A 17,105-nucleotide genomic window follows, 5' to 3' on the forward strand; every position below is an offset into this window, starting at 1 on the left:
AGAGCAGGTGCCACGCCCGGCAAGAGGGCCTGGGGGCCATCAGAGTCCAGGCAGGGAACCAATGGCGAGTTCTGAGTCTCCACTCACATGCAGAGCACGCACCTGAGAAAAGGGCCCCCCACACACAGGCGCCCACCCAGCATTTCGAGGGCCCGCTCCCAGGACTCCTGCCATTCGCAGTGGCAGAGAGAAGGGCCAGGTGGGGAGCTCGTAGGACTCAGATCCCAGGCCTGGGGTCATAAGCATGTCTATTGTGTAAGCCACCAGCTTGTCCTCCACCATTACACCAGTGACAGGACACTGACTGGGCTCGGTGCCCTGACCTCGCAGGGTGCAACCTCACCTAAGCCCTGTCATAGGCCAACAGCCCCGAGCCCCGAGGAAAGAGGCCACACACCATCCAGGTTGAATCACTGTGTTTTACTAAGTGCACAGGTCCACTGGGCATCCGACTCCTCCCCATGGCGCTACAGCTTCCCAGAACCTCCCACGTGTGTCCCTGACACCAGATTGCGCGCCCGCTGTCCCTGGGCAGCCTGCGCTGGGTCCTCCGCGGGGCACACGCGTCAGCCTGACAGTGAGTGCAGTCAGTGAGTCTCAGCTGGTCCGTAGAAAACTAGATTCTTTCCCTGGGCGTCTGTCCCTGGAAAACGGACGGCACGCAGGTCACCTGTCACGGGGGTGACAGGCCCAGGAGCAGAGGCCCGGCTGTGCTGCAAGGGCATGGGTGCGACGGTGCTCGTCAGCACTGAAGGCATCATGACATATTCTTTGGAGCATGAACATGAACAAAAGTGCAAAGACAGCCAAGACAACAGCGCAGACGGGCCGGGGCCAGGCCGCCTTCGGAAGGCGTGGAATCGGGGCGGGGTCCCCAGGTGGGCGGGCAGGCAGAACCCTCAGGAGCCATGCCGTGAGGTCCCCTACCCCCTGTACTTGCTGCAGACCTGGGCCCGCGGACCCTGGATGGAGGAGGCAGCGGGGTCACAGGTTGGTGCCTGGCAGAAGCCAAGGGGGCAGGGGGTGACCACGGTGAATTTTCGTCAACGTGCATTAAGGCAACAACTTTATGAAACTCAGTCAGAGCTGGACGTGCAGCATTCAGCAAAGTCCACACACCTGCCCAGCAACCCCAGGACTGAGGGCTGTCCCCCAGGAGGGTCTTCACCTCTCCCAGTGCCTAATCTGCCTGTACTGAGGGTCTCTCCAGACAGGGCCATCCAGCCACACCTCCATCAGGCAAGGGGACCCATGCAAGTGTCCAAGACAAGAGCTCCTCCTCAAGACAAAGGCATCTCTCCTCCCACAAGCATCTTTTTCATGCTCCCTACCTCCTTCCTACACTCTCCTCCCCCTAGAATGCCCTCCGCATCTGCCCCCATCCTCACAAGTCAACAGAAACCAACGAGCTGTGTGCCCCACTTGTGCAGCTCCAGGGGCTACAGTGTCCCGCCCTGGGCAGCCGGCTTTCTAGGCCCCTTAGACAGAGGGTAGGTGTAAGCCCCTGATCCTAGCACATCACCTCCTTCAGGAAGCTCCCGATCATCTCTCCCACTTAGCACTTGGTAAAGGCCCAAGTGGAGCTTGCCCTGGGGGCAGGAACACAGGAAGCAGCTGGCCTGGGATAGCCTGTGGCTCCCCTGGGCACTAAAAGCAAGTAGCCCGGCCCTGCAGGGCCTAACATCCATCCATACAAACAGACAGCCTGGAGTTCTGCTCAGGGGTCACAGAGGGCAGGACTGTCCACATCACTGCCCAGGGCAGTGAAGACCATGCAGGGCAGTGCCACGCGAGGAAGAGTGTCTAATTTGGAGCCATGTGTACTGGGAGTCATGAAGCCACCCTGCTGCTCATAACTCCCCACGCCGCTGGTGGCAGGGTGCCCTGAACCCTCCAGGTGGGGCCTCCCTACTGAACCAGCCCTCTTCACAGCCATTTATTCTGGGGACTTCGGTGCAGAACCAATGTTGACTTTGCAGCAAGAAACCCGGGCCAACGCCTCCACCAGCGCCTGGCGTGGTCTTGACATCAGGGGAGCATGGGAATTAACACCAGCAATCTTACAAAGGCCTGTCTGCAGCCCCCACCCTCTGGGGCCTCAGAAGCATCAGCAATGTCCCAGGGCCACGTTCTGTCCACAAACAGCATGACGGTGTAGCAGAAAAGAGGACACTTCCCCTCATCCTGTGTTGACATCTTAGGCCTGTGACCACCGGGGTGCCCCAGCCTAGGGAAGCGAGAAGTTAAAACAACGTGTGAAAGCTGTGGGGAGCTGCTGTCTGGTGACCGCTCCAGCTGAGAGTGTTAATTAGAGGGCAATGACTGTCTCTTCTCATGGGGTGGACTCCTTGGCAAATCCCCCCAAAGGAGGGTGGTGCCCCCCGGGGGGTGCTGTGGTCTCCCAGGGGGAGGGGCCCGGCAGGGAGGCCCCGGAGGGAGTCCCCTGCCCCCTGGCTGGGTTCCTTCACCCTCCACGGTGGCCATGGCTCATGCTGTCACAGAAGAGGGGGGTGTGGGGCAGAGAAGGGAGAGGGTCCTGAGGCTGGGCCACATGGCTCAGGAGGGCAGAGGGAGCCACCAGAGCCCCCACATTGCAGCTGGATGCCCACAGACACCAAGACCTCCCTGGCCCAGCCTAGGCCATCTTGGCATCTGGACAGCCTCTGGGGCAGCTGAGGAGGAGGAAAAGGGTAGGTGGGAACCTGCCTGGGCTCTGGGAATCCCCCTGAGGTGCTGCCCGGAGGTCAGAAGAGCGGAACCCAGCCCAGGGTCAACATCCCGGGACTGTCTGCAACTCCTGAACTCACGAATTCCTATGGATTGAAGCAGGTAGAGCCACAGCGAGTCAGACAAGGCGTCTGTGCATGGGTGTGTGTGTGTGCACATGAGTGTGTATGATTGTGCATACATGGGTGAGTGTGTGCACTCTGGTGTGTCTGGGTGAGAATGCATGTGACTCTGTGCAGGTGCTCTGTGTGTACCTGTGGGTGTGTATGCATTAGTGTGTATGTGCTGTATGTCTGCAGGCATGAGTGTGAGCACAGGCATGTGCGGAGCTGGGGGAGCCACGTGATCAAGTAACTGAGATGCTTCTCTTGGGAAGCCCCTACCACACGTGTGGTGGGGCAGGGTGGGCCCACAGTTACAGGTCACCCAGAAAGTGCACTGACTTGCCTGGAATGCCAAGCACTCTCCTGCCATACCTCCTGAAGGTGGGGGCCCTGGGGCAGCAGATGGACATAGAGGAACACATGTTGCTCGGGCCCCTGAGAAGGAGCCTCTACCCCATCATCTCCTAAAACTGCACCCCGAAACAGTCCCCCAAGCAAAGATGGGGGACAGGATTTCATGGAGGAAGCATCACAAACTCCTTGCTGAGCACAGCACGTGGAGAGTCGGGCCTCAGCCCCTCCTGTTGCAACCTCGGAGGCCCTCCCAGCAGTGGTCCTGGCGCCAGCATCTGGCTTAGCAGTCTGCAGACCAAGCTAGCCTCTCTGGTCACCAGGGACCCACAGCACAGGGCATGCGTGTGATGGGACATGCACCTCTCTCCAGGGGCCAAAGGCCCCTCCTACCAGGCCAGGGGCCCAAGCAGGCCAAGATCCAACGGGGGTGGGTCCCTGCCACTGGCAACCTGAATCAAACCCTTCCAGAGCCAGACAGCAACAACTGGGGGCTGGAGTGGCTGTGGATGCACTTGGTCCAGGGGCTGGCCTGCTTGTGCCCGGTTGGGGCCCTCCAGCTGGGGCCTCTCTCTCCCAAGATGGGGGGCAAAGGGCGGCTCCGCCCTCATCCAGAGGAGCTGCCACTTGCCGGGGTCTCTTCACACAGTCAACACTGAAGAGGGGCTTTGCTCACCACTGAAGGTCTGAGGTGGAGAACATGAAGTGGGCACAGAGCAGACATGCTGGGTTGGGGGCGGGGGGGCAACGAGGCACCCCCTGCCCCAGGCCGCATAGAAGATCCCACAGCCAAGCCCTCCCTGGAGACTTGGGGGAGGCATCCTCGTGCCTTGGCCCTGAACACAGACCATGGTTCTGACTCCGAGCTCGGGTCCTCCTGCACTGGGCCAGCAGACAGGTGCACATGGCTGGGACCTGCGGGTCCTGGTGAAGCGGGGGGGGCACACACAGAGGCTGCAGTAGACACTGCTCCCCAGGGATCTCAGAGGCCAGGACCCTAACAGCCAGGGGCATTCAACCCTCAGACACTGCTTTCAAAGTCCTTCCTGGAGAGCAAGCACAGTCTCTCACTGACTAGGATGGACAGAAGCGTCCTGAGGAAACAGCTCAGGCTCTCCCTGGACCTGATATTTCAGGGGAAGTCACTATGCGGTAGGCTTTGCAGACCCAGCCCTGGTGCACAGGAAGGTCACTGCCTCAGAGGGCACTAGGTGTCCAGGCTTGCTGTCCTGTCACCCCAAATGCCAGATGCCCCTGCACACTGACAGCTGGGGGCCCAGGATGGGGTCCACTCTGCCTCCTGGGGTTGGACTCCTGGCTCAAAGCGACTGCCCCTCAGGCTCGAAACGAGAAGGATGGGCACCACTGTTTCTCAGGGCCCAGGGAGGGAACAGGCATCACTGATCCCAAGACACCCAGAGGTCACAGTCAAGGGCTAGTCAGTGAGGAGAGTGGGGGTGATGGTCAGCCTAGGAGGGACAGGAGAGACCACCTCCAAGGCAGCTCCTTCATCTCTGGACAGTGTGGGGCAGCACTCTACTGAAGGGTTTTCCCATTGGCTGAAGCATCGTCCAGCGGGGGTCCTGTTGGGGGGCTGATGGGGGACAGGTGAGGCAGGGTCCCTGGAAGACAGCGAGCAAATCGACTCACCACAACCGGCCCAGTCGGGACCCCAGAGCATGAACCCAGCCAGGGGCACCCCAGCCACTCAGCACTCCTCCCTGCAGGCAGGTCCATACCACAGTGCTGGCCACAGCATGGTGACCAGCGTCCAGCCAGGGGACAGGGGAGAGGACACAGGGGACACCCCCCAGCTTCCAGGTCTGGAGGGGAGACCCCAAGGATCTCCTCCAGGAGCCTATGGAGCCGGCCCCTCCCCACAAGAATCAAGTTCGGGAGGTCTGAGGCCACTCTGTTCTGGAGGGGCTCCCAAGCCTTGCCCCCACACCCCCTTCAGGCCAGGGTCCTGAATGTGGGGCTGGCTCCTGTCACAGGACGCTCAGAACCAGGGGAAGAAGGCGACACTGACCAGCAGCTGTGGGTGGTACCCAGGATGATGGGGCAGGACAGGAACGGGGGCAGAGACAAGCCACACGCCCTGGGCCTCAAAGCTGCTGAGCCTCACAAGGCTCTGCCCCTCGCTGCCACCCTGCCCCCAACGAAGCTTCCACCTGGCTGCCAGGGGCCTATCCTCAGCCTTGACCCTGGCCTCTGTCATGCCCGGGCCAATGGTCTGCAGAGTCTGCCGAGTGGGCACGGCCAGCCGGGCTGCCCCTTGCTGGAAAAGAATTTCTGCCAACCTTCAGTGCGAGAGACTGAGGGCCACGCCTGCCCACTGCCCTGCACAGGCACCCCTACTGCCTTGCTCTAAGAAAAGAGCCCCGGAGCATCTGCCTCGAGACCAGGAGGCCAGGAGTCAGGGGGAGGCTAGCAGGTGGCCTCATTTCCGGGGCCCGGCCCAGCCCATATCACCAAAGGGGCCCTCGCCCGTGGCGGAGCGCGGCGGGGGCCCGCACGGGGTGCAGAGGTCCGAGTCCGTGTCCGACTCGCCCTCCGCGATGTAGGGCCTGACTTTGGCGCACGGAGCAACCGCCGCGTAGCAGCTGTTGAGGGCATCCAGGTTCTCCTTGGACTGGGAGATGCTGAAGCCACTGAAGGAGCGCTCCAGCTCCTCGTGGTCCACGGATGGAATGGAGATGGATGTATCACTGTCCCTCAGTGCGCCCTCGTGGGGCCTGCAGGCCGGGGCATCCTCCGGCCTCAGGAACTCCGTGCTGGCCCTGTGGCCCCCACTGTAAGCGGACAGGGACCGCTCATGGGCAGGTGGCGGCGGGATGCGCACTAGCGAGCTGTGGTCCCCCACGGGTGAGGTGCCGTGGCCTGGGCGGGGGTGGGACTGCTGCTGCCATGAGGTGGAGGGTGGGCACTGGGCGGGGGGCGCAGGCGGGGGTGCCGCGAAGTTCTTCTGGCCCACGGAGCTGGTGGAGCGGACGAGCTTGATGATGCAGCCGCTCCGGCCACCGTGGTCCCGGCTATCTTCGGGGCTGTGGTACGGTGGCGCCGGCTCCGGCTCCTTGGCCCCAAAGTAGGCCTCGGTTTCCGTCGGAGGGACACCCATGCGCTGCATGTAGATATTCACCAGGAAATCCAGCTTCTTCTCCATGGACAGGACCTGTGGGAGGGGCTAGTGAGCCATGCCGGATGGTTCCCATGCTGGGGAGGGGGGTGGGGGTGGGGAGGACGGTCCCTGGAGGTGGGAAGGGCTGGATGCTTCTCATGGCGGGGGTTGGGATGCTCCTTGGAGCTGGGGAGGGCAGCAATGCTCCCTGGACAGATGGGGACCCTAGACACTCCCCAGAGGTGGGGGGACACAGGAGGTCACCTACAAAATTGCAGAGGCAATAGAAGGCAGGACACCCCCTCCCCCGGCAGCTCAGCCTCTGACTGCCCCCATCAGGGTATGTGGCCTCAGGGCTTCACAGCATGGACACTCTTGCTTCTTTGGGCCACTCTGTGGGTTCACCCATAAAGCAAACTCCAGAGGGAAGGAATCACCGGTTCCTCTCCTGGGCTCCCAGAAGCAGACCCTCAGCAAAGGGTCTTGTGTGTGGTTCCAGAGGACTTGCTCCCAAGAGAGTAGAGGAAAGTCAGACAAGGTCAGCCAAGTGGGGTGGAGAATGACCACGCAGGCCCTGCAGCAGCGCCCCCCAGGCGAGAAGTGAGCGAGCAAGCCAGTGCTTGGCCTGGGGTCTGTAGGCACTAGCCAGCAGAAGGGAAGTGCCCCAGGCCTGGGAGTGCTCACGGGGTACCCAGGGTCCAGACACCACAGCCCTCAACTCCCCACAAAGCTGGCGCACCCTCCCGCAGCAGCTGCGCTGACACCACGGACCCCCAGCCTCTCCCACCTGCTTCTCCACCTTCCCCAGCCTCCCCATCATGCTGGGGTCCTCGGGCAGCTCCGCCTCCGCCGGGCCCTTGCCTCGGTCTTTGTCCGCCATCGCTGGGCCACGCCCCACGATCTGGTCCACTCTGCCGGAAGAGACCCACCCCGGGCGTGAGGTCGGGTGAGAGTGCCAGGGCCCAAGGCGTCTCCTCCTGGGCCAGGCCGCAGCCCCCAGTTACAGGCTCCGACTGAGCCAGAGCCGACTGAGGGCAGCGAGGAACCAGGACAGACAGACGCCTGGCGCCAGGTCCCCGTCCTGCTCTCTGCCACCCTCGGGCCCTGTCCCTTGACCGTCCATCCCAGCGGGGCTGGCACATCAGCGAGGAGCAGAGAAGGATGCCAGGGCCATGCACCCCCAGCTCCCCGCACCTTCCCCACCCCAGCCCCGCCCCCACCCCAGCTCTGCTCCTGGATAACGTACCACTGAGGCCCCGCCCACCCGGGGGTCTGGAGGGGGCGGAGCTAAAGGTGGGCCAAGGGAACCACAGAAGCGCGGGTAGGGGGCAGGGGGCGTGAGGGCTACGCTCCATGCGCCAGACGAGGGAGGGGACACAGACTAACACCGAAAACCGCCAACGCACAACCAGAAGGGACAGACAGAGCCACTGCCAACCAGAAGGGGTCCCTGTGCGCTCGTGCGTGTACACGTGTGTGCTTACTATGCATGCGTGTGCGTGCTTCCATGTGTGTGCGCACACTTGTGTGAACGTGAGTGTGCCCTTATGTGCACACGAGTGGGGGATGCGGAACACAGCTGAGCTGGCCTCAAACAAGGGCAGCAGTCAGGAAAGCCAACAAGAGGGGCGGGAGGCCTCCTTCCTGGAGGGGCTTCTGCTTGACCACCGTGTGAGCAGGAACGGCCCCAGAGAAGCTCAGAAGGGGCTCTAAGAGCAGCAGCGTGGGTGCCCGAGTCGGAGGGGTGCAGCCACATGGACACTGGGCAAACACACTGGGGCCAGGGTGCGGCTGGCAGGACAGTGACCCGGGCACAGGCCACGCGAGCCTCATGGCCAAAGCCTCCTTCCAGGCTCCAGAGTGGGGAGGGCTGCCAGCCCCCCCAGAAGTGCCACTTGAAGCCACTGCCCCCTCCCCGGCTGCCTTCCTCATCCACAGCTGCCCTGATCGCCTGTCAGGACTCAGGGATCTGTCCTGTCTGTCGCAGGAAGCAGGAGGGGTCAGGCTTGCATCAGCCATGGGGCAGCCCCCTCATGCTCCAGTGGGCATCATGCTTGATCATGCGGGGGGAGGGGGTTGGGGGGACGAAGGGCCCTCAGACTCCAAGCAGACGCTGTGGGGACAGAGCGGGAGGAGGGCTGTCTGGTGTTCAAGTGTCCACACAGTCCAGGCACGGGCGCTCAGCGCCTTCACCCCTGCCACATGACGGGCCGTCCACCTGGCTGCTGCCCTGGGAGCCTCAGCCCAGGGTCAGCCTGGGGGTGCTGCTGGTGGGTGCTCCCTGAGTCTGCACCACCCCCTCCCTTGGGCCTCAGGTGAGGAGCTGGGCTTAGCCCCTCGTGCCCAGTCAGCCCTTTGGCCCCTTCTCTGTGGGGGTCTGCATGTCCTCTGGCTGCAGTGGTCCGGGAGGCCTGGGGGCTCCGAGGGCTGGCAGGGCCTTCTCAGCCCCTGTGCCCTGCAGCGATGCCGGAAGGGCAGGCTGCTAGGGCAGGCTGCTGTCTCGGGGCACAGCTTCTTTGGGGCTGTCCTCCGTGTCCTCTTTGTGGGACACAGGAAGGACAGGGGATGCAACAAACACTGTCTGGGCTGCCCTGGGTCAGTCCTGCTCCCCCAGAAACTCCTTTCTTTTAGGAGAGCTGCCAGGCTGGGGTGCCGAGTACACTGACTCCCGGCCTCATGCAGAGAAACCCCAGCACACAGGAGTCAGACACCCAACTCGCTCCACTGGCCCAGCGGCCAGCATCCCTGCTGGCCTTCAGGGCACCCATGGTCCTTTCTGCCAGCATGGCCAGGGTGCCTCTGCCCTCACTCCACAACCCTGCCCTGGGTGCTCTCTTAGACCTACTGGGGGCATCACAGCCATCATTTCAACCGTCCAGGGGAACAGGAAGGCTCCGATGTCTGAATTCACCACCAGTGACCCTGCTTCTGCTGCCTAACACCTAACTGCCCCCATACCCCACTCCTCTTTGACCAGGACCACCTCCTGCAGGAACCCTGACTGCGGTGACAACTGGACACAAAGCCCAGGGTTCTGGGGACCCCCTGGGTGGCCCACTCAGGTTGGGGCCTTTCCTAGTCACTCTTCACCAGAGTCTAGAGGCCAGAGGACCTGCTTGGTCCATAAGCGGCACAGAGTGACCCACCAGCAGTGGTGCTAGGAGCCTGCACTGGTGCTCAGGCAGAGCCCCCGCAAGGCAGGCCCTCACGTCTGAACGCATCTGGTCCCTGGGGGGCTGCTGTCTACTTGTGCCCGGGGAGCGCCCCAAAGAAGTCACACAGGTGTCACACAGCCTCCCCAGGACCATGCCAAGAGGAGCAGCTCAAGGGCCCCAGACCCAGCCTCCCGGGGCCTCAGAGGACGTCACTTTGTCAAGGACAGAAACAGCCCTGCATCCTGTTGAGCAAAGAGGGTGCTGCCGTCATGTGGCTGGAGCAAAGGGGACTGGCATTCCACACAGACAGGCGGGGCGTGTCCTGACCTAGGTGAGTACTGGGGTGACTCTCTCGGAGGGGCCGTGGGTCCTTTGCTGGGGTACTTCTTGTGCCGGGGAGTTGAAGGGGGTGGGGGGCCCACAATCATATCTATCCTGGCGAGTAAACAAGAAAAGAGACACCGGGAAAATGCATCGTGAAGCAACATGTTGGGGGCAGGAGGAACTCGCAGAGACAAAAGGAGCGACCTGCTGAAGGCCGCCCTGACTCTGGAGCGCAAGGACTCTGAGCTCCAGGACCTTGGCACCGGGCGGGGCCACAAGCTCGTGGTGCCCCGTCTGCCCGGGCCAGTGTCCACATGCACGGGACACAAGGCAGCTGGCAGCAAAGTGCCAAGGGTCCCAGGAAGGACATGAAGGCCCTGCCAGTGAGCGACAGACATCCAGCTCCTGTGGAGTGGGTCTGTCTCATCTGTTTTCCAGACAGAAAGGGAGGGAGAGGAGACCATCTAGGACAGAAGAGCCTGGTAAACAAAAACAGCTGCTGTGACAGATGGAGGTGGGCCAGCCACTGGGACCCGGGGCGGCCTCTCACTCACACTTGCACACATGTGAACACATGTACACGCTCACACACTACACATACCTGCATGTGTGCATGCACTGGCACATCTCCACACACCTGTGTACACATGCACTCTCACACATTATTTGCACGTGCACAACTGCATGGGCACACACGTTCACACAAACACACAGGTCTACTCAATGCTCGAAGAGGACACTGAGCAGCTAAACTCCTGGCCCAAGCCTGTGGACAGGAATGGTCAACCCCTGGCCCCACCCTAAGGGAGAGCTGGAGACCTAGACGGACCCTTCCCCTGGAATCTCAAGCAGAACCGAGCGGACACCACCTGCCGTGGGGCCAGAGGCTGGGCTGACCCCTAGTGTTGCCGTGACCATCCAGACCCCTCCACGTCCAGGGCCCAAGCTTCAGGGCCAGAGAACTGGCAGCAGCTTCAGGGAAGGGGCCTGGCCAGCAGAGGGTGAGGCCCATGCCAGGATAGACCCATGAGAGCCATGGCATCACAGGCACCACAGACATGTGTGCTCCTTTGTGTGGACAGTGCGTGCTTCTCAGCACACGTGTACTCAATGTGCATGTGTGTGTGCTGGCCTATGGGACATGTATGTAGACATGAGGCTTAGGAAACAGTTATTTGTATATACATGTGCCAACACGCATGTGCATGTGGGAGCAGACATAGTTCTGTGTGCATGTGTGTCCTGGGTCCTCACTGTGTCTGTGTACATGTATGTATGACTGACTCCTGGAGTGAACAAGCCAGAGACAGCAGTGCCCGTGTGCGCCCTGCCCCGGCCACACCAGGCACCTGTCCAGCCCCATCGCCTACTCTGGCCATGGGAATCCCTCTGCATGAGGGGAGGGAGAACCTGCCCTCCCATTCTGGAAGAAAAGGTGCCACATGGCCTAACTGCTGCCCAACAGGCCCATGGAAACCTGCCCCTTCACCTCTCAACAGAATTATCTCCCCAGCTCACATGGGTACACATACATGCAAGGACACACAACACACACAGATACATGCGTACACCCACACACTTCTGCAAAACATGTGTTGCACTCGTGTGCACACATGCACTTTACACGTACACACGTGCACATGTGTGCCCACGGTCTGCACACATGTGAGTACACATGTGCATTCACAGATGTGCATGTGCACACATACACACATACACGCTTGCCCATCATGGCAAGGGCAGAGAGAAGAGAGAGACAACAGAAAGATTCAAAACAGACCACACGAGGACACGGCAGAAAGCCCACGTGGGGCCGGCGTGCGGCCGGAGAGGAAGGGCCCAGACGTGGCAGCAAGCAGGGCCAGCCACTGTGTCTGCAGCCGCATCCGTCACCACACCTCTGCCAGGAACGGGCAGCCTGCACTGCACTGGTCCCCAAACAGCACCCGGGTTTGGCCCAGAGGACCCGGCTCCGCACCCCAGGGCGGGGTGGGCCCTCTTGCCTGGACTGCAGGTTTTTGATGCGAGACAGCATGTCTAGGTGGCCGGCTGAGTACTGCTCAATCACGTCCATCACGTCGTAGGGCCGCAGGCTCTCCTTGAACTTCCGCTTGGACACCAGGAACCGCATGACACTGGGGGAGTCAGACAAGGGGCTGTGAGCCCTGGGCAGAGACCACCGAAGGCAGCCCCCCAACGACCACCTAGCTATGGCCCTCCCAGCATCTCTAGCCCTATTATCTGGGACACCCACTGCCTGTACTCCCTCCACCTTTGGGCCTAGCTGTGCCAAGGACCCTTGTCCACTCAGGAATCCCCGTGCAGCACAGCTCCTGCTGTCCACGGCACCTGGCACCCAGGTGCAGGCGATGGCCATGACAGCAGGTGCCTTGTGAGCCGCAGGGCCCGGGCTGAAGGGGTGTCAGCCACGAGGCATCCCCCTGTAGTCGTGCCTTCACACCCGCTTCCCAGGCCCCGCGTGCACAGATGGCTCTGTGAGAGGCAGCCAGGTTCTCACCACACGGCCCGGATGCTGACTTTGAGGCCTGGGGTCAGATCCTCTGTCACAAACTCGCAGTTGCAGCTCTTATTATCGTCCACGATGTCCTCTCCTGGGAGACTTGCTTCTGGGTGGAAGGACATAGCCCGTGAGGGGCCGGGCAGCCCCCGGCGCCCTGGGGCCTGGTGCTCTGGCCCTGCAGCGCTTCAGCCCCCACTCCTGCCTTCTCAGCCTGCTTCCCTCCACTGTGCTCCTCGGGGAGTGGCCACCATGAGAGTATAAGAGGGCATCACTGTGCATGGACAGATGGGCAAAAGATGGTATGTCCACACACGGGACCGGGGGAATGTCTGCCCTAAGAGCAGGGCTGCGCCATCACCAGTGCCGTGGGTGAGCATGGAGCTCATGGTGCAGGACAAGCCCATGCAGCCCCACCTCCCGGAGCTGCAGGACAGCAGGCCTGCACCCGCAGGGCTGCCCAACCCACCTTCCGAGTTCTGCCGCGAAGCAGAACCCCTGGCCCGGAAGGCCTGCCGGGCGCGGCCACGTTCCCCGAAGCTCCAGCTCTTGGGCACCTTGCTTGGACTGTCCTCCAGGCTCTGGTCGGCGCTGGGTGACCGGCGGACGGTCTGGGCCTGAGGGGACCCCTTGCCCTTGGCAGCCACGCCGCGGGGGCTGGAGAAGACACGGTCTTTCAAACTGACCTTCTGACTGCTCCCGCGAGAACCGACAGACGGACAGACACACAGAAAGATAGCAAGAGAGGTCACCCTGCAAAGAAAACTCCAGCCCACTGGCTGCTGGCGGGTGGACAGGGCGCTGAGGCCATGGGGATGGGGAAGGAGGGTCGCCCAGGTGAGTGGAGATGGGTCAGCCCTACCACAGACTCCCAGGGCCCACTGGGTGCTCAGCCTGGCTGGGGACTGGTCAGTGGACTCTGAAATCACTTTCAATTGCCACTCAAAGGTGCCTGAGCTCTTGCCACACTGTCCGGCCAGGCCTCCTTCTCCAAACGTCCTGGGCACCTCCTGAGGGTGCCCAGCCACTTCAGTGGTTACCACACCTGCCCCTCCACCCTTGTAACTGCCCCAGGTCAGGAGGGTGAGGTCTGCAGCTGACCCCTGGGCCCCTCTGCCCAACCCTGGGGAGCTGCCTGGAGGAAGAGTTGCAGGGGAGGGGGAGGGGAAGCAGCACAGAGGGCAAGGGTCTGCCCACCCCTTCTACCCAGGGCGGTACAGGCTCCCCCAAACAAGACCCATCCAGGAATAGAACATTCACGCTCTGGAGAACACTTGGGGTGCCAGCCGAGCCCTGGCCAGAGGCCACAGGGAGGGGGCAACCATGGCCATCCAGCCACAGCCCCATAATGGGTTCCCTGCCCTCATCTCTTGGTAACCATGGAGATGGATCTGACACCCCGAGTTTGTCGGTTCTAACATCCTCCAGGCCTCATGCAGGAGACAGAAGCATGGTAGTCACAGGTTGTGGTAGTCACAGGTCAGGCCCAGGGCCAGGCGGCCACTCACTTCCTCCCACAGACTGCCATCTGCCTGGAGGAGAGTGAAGTCCCTGTGAACTGTGAACCCATTCATGCCACCACACTGAGGGGCCACCAGACCTCCTGGAGTGGCCTCTGCACTGCCCCGGGGCCCGGGGCCTGGGGCCAGCCCACATGGGCACCTGGCAGGGCCTCTGCTGCCCCTGGGAAGCAACCACCAGAGCTGACCCCTCAGACAGTGCCCGCCCCATCACAGATGCCCTGGGTCAGCCACCTCCCCTGACCCAAGGGGGACCCACAGCTGACACGGTGTCAGACGGCGCAGAGATGATGGGCCATGGACAAAAGACGGCCCGTGGCCTGGTCCACCCAGCCCAGACACTGCAGTCCAAGCTGGTGCCCCCACCTTGCCCCCAGCCAGCTGAGACCCTCTGTGCTAGTTCTCAGGCCTGAGGCATGGAGCCCACTCGGAGGGGAGGTTCCCCCAGAGACTCTCGGTGCCCAGGGTCCCCTTGAGCACAGGAGCCAGGGCATTTGCTTGCTCAGGACACTAGCCCCAAGCCTGTAACTGCTGTGCCTGGCACGAGGCCAAGACAGGGGTGGGGGGCCAAGGGACCCCCGGAGCCAAGGCATGGGAGCCAGTGTGCAGATAACCCTCGTCATTCCCAAAGGAGACCACCAGCTGGTCCAGGAGAACCAAGAAGCAAGGGCCCCACCGAGCCCTTGATGGGGATCCCCAGCTGGACTTGCTGTCCTGTACATACCAGGGGTCCCTTGAACTTGGCCCCATGCAGCTGCCTGCGAGGACAGAGCCACAGGAAGGAGCCTTCCCTGGCCTCGCCCTGGCCCCGCCATCCCGTCCCTGACTCTCAGACTGCTCAGACCGGGGAGAAGCTTCCCGCTGGGGGACCATGGGTGGTGGTCTGGACTTTCTCAGTTATCACAACTCAGAGTCACAGGCACACAGCCCCCCAGCCACCCTGATCCTTCGTCAACTCCAGGTGCTTGAGTGCCGACAGTCCTGCAGGAGTCAAGAGAGGCTCTCCCTCACCTCACAAGCCAAGGATGGAAGCAAACGCAGGGTGGGGCTCTGGCCGCCTGCCCCCAAGGAAGGGGCGGGAGGCTAGCCCACCCTCAGAGTGAAGGGCATTTACACGGGGCCAGAGAGCAAGCTCAGGAAGGTCTGGGGGAGAAAGCAAGGCCCAGCCTCTCCTCTCCTGCCTACCACCACCCCCATCCCCCATCCAGGGCAAAATCCCCAAAAAGAGAAGCCAGCCATCAACAAGGATAAGCGAGGGGGCGCCCCAGCTGAGCGCCGCTATACCCTAGTCTGCACAGCCAGGGCCCAGCTTGGAGGGGGAGAGCCAGCATCCACCAAGAGAACCGTCTGGCCCACGGCTGGACCTTGGATGCCCAGGGAAGGTGAGGAAGATGAGGGGGAGAGTTGTGAAACACACATAGTGGGGCCGAGCATGGCCTGGGCCCCTGGACCGGCCGTGGGCACCTCTGGCCTTTTTGGTTCCCAGGCAGCCTGACCACAGCCCCCGACCTGACAGGCCATCCTGTGGCCAGAAGCCCCCTGGACACAAGCTCTGGGCAAGCAGGACAGCTTCTGCTGGGACCCCAAAACTCCCCTCAAAGGGCTGCAAGAGCCCCCCACCCCCGCAGGCCTACTTCAGAACACACAGGCAGCACGGCAGGGGCAGGGGGGTCTACCCTCCGAGCCCCTCTCTGGGGGAGCAGGATTCGGAGCATGCACGGATGCAGGTGTGCAGGCATGCTGCCCTGGAACCCTGACCTGCTGCCCGGCCCCTCCCCACGCCCACCACTCAACATCCCTGCTTCCGGGGCCAGCTCGGACCACATGCACACGATGACTGGTGAGTGCAGCTGCCAGCACCTGCGGGCCGCACGGGGCAGGGTGGGGCGGGCAGCAGGGGGCCCAGGGCAAGCAGGAGGACAGACATTTCCACATCCCCGAGAGCAGACAGGGCACAGAGAGAGGAAACGTGCCGGCAGTCAGGGAGCCCACTGGGCAAAGGTCGGCCCTTCCACCGTCCCATTTCCAGTCTGCCCTAAACCAGGCCTGTACGTGGGAGGAGGGAGCCGCGGACCTCGGGCTTTCCGGTGCATCTGGTGTGCCAGGACCACAGGGAGCCCGGCACACACAGGACAGAGCCGCCTCCCGCGGGCGGGCAGCGGGAGGAGGGCAGCGCCCTCCCTTGCGTAGTAGAGGTGCTAGATGGCCCAGCCATGCGGAAGTCTCGCAGGAGAGCAATCAGACCCCGGAAGGCGCGCTTTGCGGGTTCAGACCCCCTGGCCGACCCCTCTCCTGCTTGGAGCACAGCATCATTGGGGCATTGTTTGGCTTGGGGCGAAGGAAGGGCGTTAGCGCCGTGCCCCTGTAACCCAGGAGGGCGCCTGGGGTCAGAGGCGGGCAGGGGCTCCACGAAGGGCTGGGAGGTGAGCTGCCAATCAGAATCGGGGCCTAGGGGGCCGGACGGGCGCCAGCCTTGCCCTGGCGCATCTAGAACCTCTAATAAGCAGTGTTTGGAGCGGAAGGGGACAAGAGCCGTGCAGCAATGGTCGTCCGAGCGGCGTGTCCGCGGTACCTAGCGTGTCCTGGGCAGCATCCACACAGGGACTCTGCGCACCGTCTGCCTTTACTGGAAATGAGGAGAGGACAGTTAGTCCTGTGGGCGCTGGCGACCAGAGGGACCCCGGCCGGGCGCGCGGGCGTGGGGTGCACCCGCCACAGAGTTCGCATGGGAGAGAGAAGTGCGAGCGCGGAGGTCGCGCACAAAGTCCTCCGTCAGCCTGGAAAAGAAAATAGTCCCTATTTTTGGAGAGGAAAAAAAAATCATTTTTTTTTCCTCTCCAAAAATACCTTTTCCTTCCAGCATCTATTTGGGGCCATCTCTTTCAAAAGATGTATTATTTTTTGCTATATTCATGCCAACAAAAAAATAATACATGGGCTAAGGCTTTGCTGGTTCTACAGGGACAGGATTTCAGAAAGCTCACGTTTTCAGAGGAAAAACGTGCGAGTTTGGCTTCACAAACCAACCCAGACAGCGGCCTGATCAGAAGTGGCCCCCGTTTACCCAGAATGCAGTGGCCACCTCTACCCAGAGGGGAACCAAGGAGGAGGAGGCTTGGGGCCCCTGCACATGAAAGGGCAGGCCAAGGCCAGACCCTGGGTGAAGGCTATCCTGACCTGCGGCTAGCTGGTCAGGAAAGGCTGCCGGTGGTCAGCCTGCCCAAGACCCTCCACAAAGGCCAGAGCGAGCTGTGCATAACCTGCAAGTGTGTTAGTTGATCAGTCATG

General features: G+C 62.1%; 1 protein-coding gene across 3 annotated transcripts in view; it reads right to left on the reverse strand.

Annotated features, from left to right (window-relative positions):
- Positions 1 to 399: 399 nt before the first annotated feature.
- The window catches only part of KCNQ2 (potassium voltage-gated channel subfamily Q member 2), a 48,207-nt gene continuing 31,501 nt past the window's right edge, over positions 400 to 17,105 (reverse strand). The window contains exons 12-17 of one of the 3 annotated variants that reach the window (XM_040247703.1): positions 12,767 to 12,990; positions 12,298 to 12,406; positions 11,783 to 11,914; positions 9,783 to 9,890; positions 7,088 to 7,211; positions 400 to 6,354 (exon numbers count right to left, since the gene is read on the reverse strand). In XM_040247703.1, coding sequence (XP_040103637.1) covers positions 5,623 to 6,354; positions 7,088 to 7,211; positions 9,783 to 9,890; positions 11,783 to 11,914; positions 12,298 to 12,406; positions 12,767 to 12,990 — 1,429 coding nt within the window. In that variant the 3' untranslated portion in view covers positions 400 to 5,622. Of the gene's footprint in view, positions 6,355 to 7,087; positions 7,212 to 9,782; positions 9,891 to 11,782; positions 11,915 to 12,297; positions 12,407 to 12,766; positions 12,991 to 16,389; positions 16,444 to 17,105 lie in introns of those variants that run through there. The other 2 variants (XM_040247704.1, XR_005722321.1) reach the window with 2 other exon arrangements.

The sequence above is a fragment of the Oryx dammah genome, unplaced genomic scaffold (assembly GCF_014754425.2).
Source record: "Oryx dammah isolate SB20612 unplaced genomic scaffold, SCBI_Odam_1.1 HiC_scaffold_10, whole genome shotgun sequence".
Taxonomy (NCBI): Eukaryota; Metazoa; Chordata; class Mammalia; order Artiodactyla; family Bovidae; genus Oryx; species Oryx dammah.